This window comes from Mizuhopecten yessoensis, unplaced genomic scaffold (genome assembly GCF_002113885.1).
Source record: "Mizuhopecten yessoensis strain PY_sf001 unplaced genomic scaffold, ASM211388v2 scaffold5459, whole genome shotgun sequence".
Lineage (NCBI taxonomy): Eukaryota > Metazoa > Mollusca > Bivalvia > Pectinida > Pectinidae > Mizuhopecten > Mizuhopecten yessoensis.
In genome coordinates this window covers 554,238-561,285 of record NW_018406060.1, presented here as the reverse complement: position 1 = coordinate 561,285, position 7,048 = coordinate 554,238, and the positions used below count along the sequence as shown (strand labels likewise).

The 7,048-nt window shown below is 38.1% G+C and overlaps 1 protein-coding gene across 1 annotated transcript in view; it reads left to right on the top strand.

Moving 5' to 3' along the window:
• The first annotated feature begins 11 nt into the window (after positions 1–11).
• The window catches only part of LOC110450717 (protein CMSS1-like), a 9,956-nt gene continuing 2,919 nt past the window's right edge, over positions 12–7,048 (top strand). The window contains exons 1-5 of the mRNA XM_021498387.1: positions 12–222; positions 490–611; positions 1,357–1,486; positions 1,791–1,953; positions 4,741–4,804. Of these exons, the coding sequence (XP_021354062.1) occupies positions 129–222; positions 490–611; positions 1,357–1,486; positions 1,791–1,953; positions 4,741–4,804 (573 nt within the window). The 5' untranslated portion in view covers positions 12–128. The remainder of the gene's footprint in view (positions 223–489; positions 612–1,356; positions 1,487–1,790; positions 1,954–4,740; positions 4,805–7,048) is intronic.

Genomic DNA, 7,048 nt, shown 5'->3' with positions numbered 1-7,048 from the left:
GACCCTAAACCGGCGGAAACCCAGAGTAATCAAGAAACTAAAGAACGTTGACGTTGTTTATTTTTCTTGCCATGTGCGTTTTGGGTAGCAGTCGGTCTTAAGACGAACTTATTGATCATTTCCTCATCATGGCAGACGACCTAGACGACGAGTGGTGGACAAGCGCTCAGAATGAAGGCGAAACTTCTGAACCAGAGAGTGATCACTCTGTCGAGGCTTCAGGTGCAACAATAATTCCTTTAAGGAACTCTAGCCTATCTAAATCGAGATATTTACTTTCTTTCGTTAGTAGAGTTGATTTAAAGTTTCAACAACAATCTATTTACCATAATTAAATCATGCTATTTCATGATGTATTTGAATTTGTGATATATGAGTTCTATTTTATTATTTAATTCTATCACAGCTAGCCCTAAGGTTACACCATTAACATATAATAAATATAGCACAAGTGGTTTTGATCAACATAGTTTTTGTTTTTGTTACCAGAAAATGCAGCACCAGTTAAAAGGAAAGCTGAAGCCATTGATGATGACAAGGGGGCAGATGATGATCAAGCTGATAATACAGACAACAAAGAGAAAAAAAAGAAAGCCAAACGGAAAAGAAATGTACATAAATGTGTCAGAAATTCAAAAACGGGCAGCAAGAGTAGTTCTTAAAGTTATTAACTTTTTTTTATCCCAATCTTCGTACTTTTACAACTTTTAAGGTTGCTACCATTGCAGAAATTTTATGATCTTAGGAAACGCTTATTTTTGTGTTAGATTTTACATGACCAATTAAGCTGTACCTGTTCTTAATCAATATTTTAGCCTTGTTAACCAGGTTTCTACCAGAACTACACGCTCTTTTAACAGCAAACAACTTTATGTGAAAAAGTGTAGAACAAGTAATTATAAGAGATGTTTTAGTTACTCTGTTAGTATTTTATGGAACAATTTAGAAAGCTCACTGCATATTTTACCTAGTATAGAGTCTTTTAAAAAGGCATACCTGCAGAAGCTTTTATAGATGTGAGCATTTTATGGACCAATTTAGAATACCTGCAGATAATGTTTTAGATGTGACGAATAGTTTTATACTTTAACTTGTCAGGATCTGCATATGTGATATTGTTATTATTTATTTATACTGTATACATATGTCATTGTATGTATCATGTCCATGTCCATATTGTAAATTGTGTATTTTGTTGAACAAACTGTTTCTGTCCAATTAAAAAAGTTCAAACTAGGGCAAACGTTATAGGAGAATTTCATCACAACACACAAGATATAGACATAAAACAAATACATGCACATAAAACACAGGAAAAAGTAATAGTCAAATTGATAATTGGTTTCAAATTTACAGACAATTACTGTGGAGTTAAAAGCGAAGGGAAGTAAGTCGGGGACAGCTGAGGATCTGGTCCAGGTCATCACAAAACACTACAAAGACAAACTGTCCACAGTGGAATGGGATAACATTAAGATAGACACAGGTTAGTACTTGTTTGGAGTATGAAAAATTGAGTGTTTGAATTGTGATTCTAATTATATTAGTTGAAGCATAAGGAGTTTTAAGTTGTATCATTCATTTGACTGTATATACAGTATTTACATGTTTAAATCAAAATGGTTTTAAAATCTGTCTGGAATATTACCATCAAACATGCTGTCAAAATATCTGAAGATATATAGATATGAATTATTTAGATTTTGTTCAAATTGCTGTATGTTTTGAAAATAATTGATAAATGCTAAAGTGGTAATAAGTTTTCTTAATTATATCGTTTGTTCTGACAGATAGGAACTTTTTTGTGAGTGCTGATAAGGAACACACACCTGTGTCTTACCTGCGGACCATCCTACCCAAGTGGAAGAAGATGCTGAAGACGGAGCTTAAGCCAGGTTCTCCACTGGTCTTACTGGTGTCAGCCTCTGCCATCAGGAGTGTTCAGCTAAACAGGTAGTGTGTCAGTTCAATAGGTGTATCAGCTTATCTGATCTGTTAATGACTGTAGACTGATCACCAGAACATCCTTTACCCTTAACTTCAATGTTATTTAATAAAACTATAGAAACCATTCAAACTCATTTGATACCTTAAATAAGAGTGAAGAAACAGAAAAAACTAATTTGTCTGTCAAAAATAAAAATTGGTTACTGATAAACATCCAGATCTATTCTGGATATATTTTAGTCAAGTTGCATTGAGCTCCACATGGTTGTTAAAAATGGCAAATGTTAACAACATGCAACATATGTCAACTTTTACCGTTATCACTACTGATAAACAAACTTTTATACTTGTTTATGGTTTTGATGAAATTTGGTATACATGTTCACTTCATAAATGTCTGGTACGAGTTTGACATTAGTTGCTTTCAGTCAGGTTTTGGGAAGTTATTGCCTCAGTATCTGTACTATGTTACAGTTGTGTGACCGCACAACGCACCAAAAATACTGTGCGCACACCGTGCATACATCGTTCACACACCGTCTGCACATCGTCCACACATGGTGAGCACAACTGGGCGATTTAGCAATCGTTCGCCCGGTTGTGCGCTTCTCTCCGCACAACTGTGCGATTAGGTACAATTTGTTGATCAATATTACGGAATGAAAAAATTACGGAAGGCTCTTATGCAATAACGTACACTGTATTTATTATTGTAATTTCTCATCACAATAATTAAGAGTACGTACAATTTTACAATGCATATAACCACGGACTTAGATAACATGGTCTAATCTAATCTAATTCCGTGGTGTATCACAGCACTACAGTGACAGTTATACTGTCAAGAATTAATGGATTTGGCTCTTAGCTAGGTAACAGAACAGGTAAATAACAGTTTGATGAGTGACCGGAGTTTTACCTGGCTTGTGCCGGTGATACCGTATACCGTTATGAAAACACAACTGGACGTTTAGTATTTGTTATTTGCATTAGTTTTAATCTAAAGCTCCCCTTCACCTGGTTTTCACACCTTGGCGAGTTACGTAAGTGCCCCGGGCGGGGGAAAACTACGGTCCAGGTACAAAGTGGCTATGTTTACCTGTGTAGCCGAGACTGTGTTGTAAGTTTACATGTGTAGATTCTAAATTTAAGAAAGTATGGAAAGAAAGATAAGTTTGTAGATGAAGTTAGGATAGGGAAACATACTAAAAAATCAAGTTTATGTGTTTAAACACTAAACCGTATATATTGTTTAGCCATTCCTCAATTTACACCAACCACGATTGTTATCGCACAACGTTCGCCGATTGTCCGCACAAATGTGCGCAAGCAATGATCGTCCAATTTTTTATCGTTCGCACTTCGTGCACACATCGTTCACACACCTTGCACACATCGTGCGCACACCGCACATCGTGTAACGTTGTGCGATCCCACAACTATACATATCTACAGTAACACAATGTCTATTGTTTTGGATTTCAAGCAAACTTGTTACAGATATTCAAAAAAGAAACATTTTGGATGGGCGTGATACAAAATGTATTCCATTTTTAAGGGCGTTATTCTCCTTTATAGAATATTTTCATTGTTTAGAGAGCATGTTTTCATTTCAATTTCAATTAAATTAAGTATGAATGACTAGATGTTCAAAACTCAAATATCTCTGATACTTTGAGCGCTGAACATACCATGTCTTATCATTATATTTTTTATGGAAGTTTATAACCTCACCTAGAAGTTTTTAAGCTCACCTGGCCCGAAGGTCATGGCGCATCGTCCGTCATTTTTTTCCTTTAAAACGCTACTAGTCCTTAACAGCTCAGAGGATTTTGACCAAGTTTAGCATAAATGGTGGGTGTGGCCCCTTTGAGTGCAGAGGGGCAGGCTCAAAAGGGGAATTTGAGGTTTAAATCTTTAAAATCCTTCTCGACAATTGGAAGGATTTTATCCAAATTTGGCCTGGATATCCTTTGTCAAAGGGGACTAAGTTTTGTATAAACAGAGGGTGTTGCCCCCCTGTGTTGCAGAAGGGCGGGGCCCAAAAAGGGAATTTGAGGTTTAAGTCTTCAAAATCCTGCTTCCTCTGTACCATTGGAGGGATTTTATCCAAATTTGGCCTGGATATCCTTTGTCAAAAGGGACTAAGTTTTGTATAAACAGAGGGTGTTGCCCCCCTGTGTTGCAGAAGGGCGGGGCCCAAAAAGGGAATTTGAGGTTTAAGTCTTCAAAATCCTGCTTCCTCTGTACCATTGGAGGGATTTTATCCAAATTTGGCCTGGATATCCTTTGTCAAAAGGGACTAAGTTTTGTATAAACAGAGGGTGTTGCCCCCCTGTGTTGCAGAAGGGCGGGGCCCAAAAAGGGAATTTGAGGTTTAAGTCTTCAAAATCCTGCTTCCTCTGTACCATTGGAGGGATTTCATCCAAATTTGGCCTGGAGCATCCTTGGGCAAAGGTGACTAAATTTTGTATAAACAAAGGGTGTGGCCCCTCTAGGTGCAAAGTTGTGGAATTTGAGGTTTAAATCTTTAAAATCCTTCTTCTTCTGTACCATTTAAGGATTTTCTTATGTAATAAGAATTATTTCCGATGGTTGCTTTATTATACAGGTGAGCGATACATGTCCTCTGGGCCTCTTGTTGAGCACATGACTCCAGCCTTATAATTTTCCTGCAGTTTGGCATTTGCATCCACTGTTGATTTTGTATTACTGTATGTGTGGTGGCGTCTGATTGATTGTAAGGATCAATGTAATGAGATGGCAATACCTATGTCCTTATTTTTTTTTCAGAGAAATATTGGACTTCAAAAGTGAACAGTGTCAAATTGCCAAATTATTTGCAAAGCACTTTAAGGTAAGCAAGCACTTGTGTTTTATAGTACTCCTTCCAGGCACCTACTGGGCATACATCATTGCTCTAGGCCTCTTGGTTATTCAGAATAAGTTGTTTAAATGTTTTAACAGAAATAACTCTTGTGATCTTGAAAAAAAGTAAAAATCATTTATTTGAGGAAAATTTATAGCATGTCATGCAAGTAGGCCGAATTATTCTGACGTTTTATCAACTTATTTATATCGGTCTGTCGTCGATTAACGTCAGAACTCCGGCCCTCTATAATATGCGGGAAATAAGCAACCCGCGCCTGGGTCGCTCTTCAAACTGATATTTAAGAAACAAATTGCCACTTTCACACACATGTCGCACATGGATCGAAAGATCACTTCTTTATGCTCTAGGTGGTATCAATAACATGTTTCAAAGATCGTTACGAACAGTATTTCTATACCAACCCATGTTTTTAATGGAAATTAGGACATGAGCAATGTCACATGACTTGACGAGATCTCGTGTTACCGAAGGTATTTCCCAATGTTATGACGTAGGCCGTCGAGATTTTAGTCATGTGGAATTAGAAGGCGGGGCTATCAAAAACGTAAAGTAAAACAGAGTAAGTTTGAAAAAATATGTTTTTAGTGATTGTATTGGTTGTTTGAGGCATGTAATTTATGTTCATCTTGTGCATAAAGAATAGATCTTTCGATCCATGTGCGACATGGGTGTGAAAGTGACAATTTGTTTCTTAAATTTCAGTTTGAAGAGCGATCCAGGCGCGGGTCGCTTATTTCCCGCATATTATAGAGGGCTGGAGTTCTGACGTTTATCGACGACAGACTGATATAAAAAAAAGTCGATAAAACGTCAGAATAATTCGGACTAGTCATGCAAGGTACCTACTGGCCAAATATCATGGCCCTAGGTCCTCCAATTCTTGTGAAGAAGTCGTTCAAAGGAGGCATGGTAGTCTAGTGGAAGGACGCCGAGCTCGTGACCGAATGGTTGCGGGTTCGAGTCAAGGCACAGTACTGTGTTGTATCTTTGAGCAAGATACTTTACTCTGCTTGTTCCAGTCTACTCAGCTGTAAATGAGTACGTGGTTGGGCAGTGCTAGAATTGTTGAATGCTAACTGTTGGCCCCGAAATGGCAGCTCCGGCTGTATGCTCCCCAGGGAGTTGAGAAAGGTATTGGCTGGTTGCAAAGGCCCTGTAAGTATAACCACGGATAATAATTTGTGAACTGCTTTGAGACGACCTACGTTGTGATAAAGCAGTATATAAAAACCTCAAATTATTATTATTATTAAAATCATATAAACAACTTCTTCTGAATAACCAAGTGACCTACAGCAATGATATTTTCCAAGTAGGTACCTGAGAATGAGTGCAATAAAGTTTCTTTCAATAAATGACCTTGACCTACTTTCAAGGCCTCAATGGTTAAATATATCAAATTCTTCTTAATAACCAAGAGGCTCATGGTGGTGATATTTGGCCAGTAGTTACCTAGGATGTAGTGCTATGAAATTTCCTCAACTAGATGACCTTGACATATGTTGAAGGTCACAGGGTTCAAATATGTTAAAACCAATATAGTTGACTTTATAGCATTCAATGCTAGGTACCTACTGGCCAACTATCATGGCCATAGGTCCTACAATTCTTGAAGTAGTTCAATGAACAAGAGGCCCAGAGAGCCTGTATCGCTCACCTGGATACCAAAGCAATGATGGCAAAATATTCTCCGAATGAGATCAAGGGAATATGCCAGACCCCAAGACCAATCCTTGTAGCATATCTGTATTAGATTCTTCATGCCCAGCAATTTTATGTATGGTTACGGGGTGGGGATCTCAACTGTTTCCAAGCTTTGACTCAGAAACTAGGTCCCTAGGGTTGTGGCCAGACCCCAGGATCAATTCTAATATCGTGACTGCATTTGTCTCTTTTTGCCAAGCATTTGTATATATAGTTTTGGGGTGGGGATCTAAACCATATCGAAGTTATGACCCAGGGGTTAAGTCTGCAAGGGTGGGGCAGTCCCCAAGGCCATCATGGAAGCATATGTGCAATCATCTCTTTATACTCAGCAATTGTATATACCGTTATAGGGTGGGGCTCTCAACTGTTTCCAAGCTGTGACTAACAAACTAGGTCCCTAGGGGTTCGGTCAGACCCCAGGGTCTATTCTGATATCATGACTGCATTCGTCTTTTTATGCCCAGCATTTGTATATATAGTTTTGGGGTGGGGATCTCAACA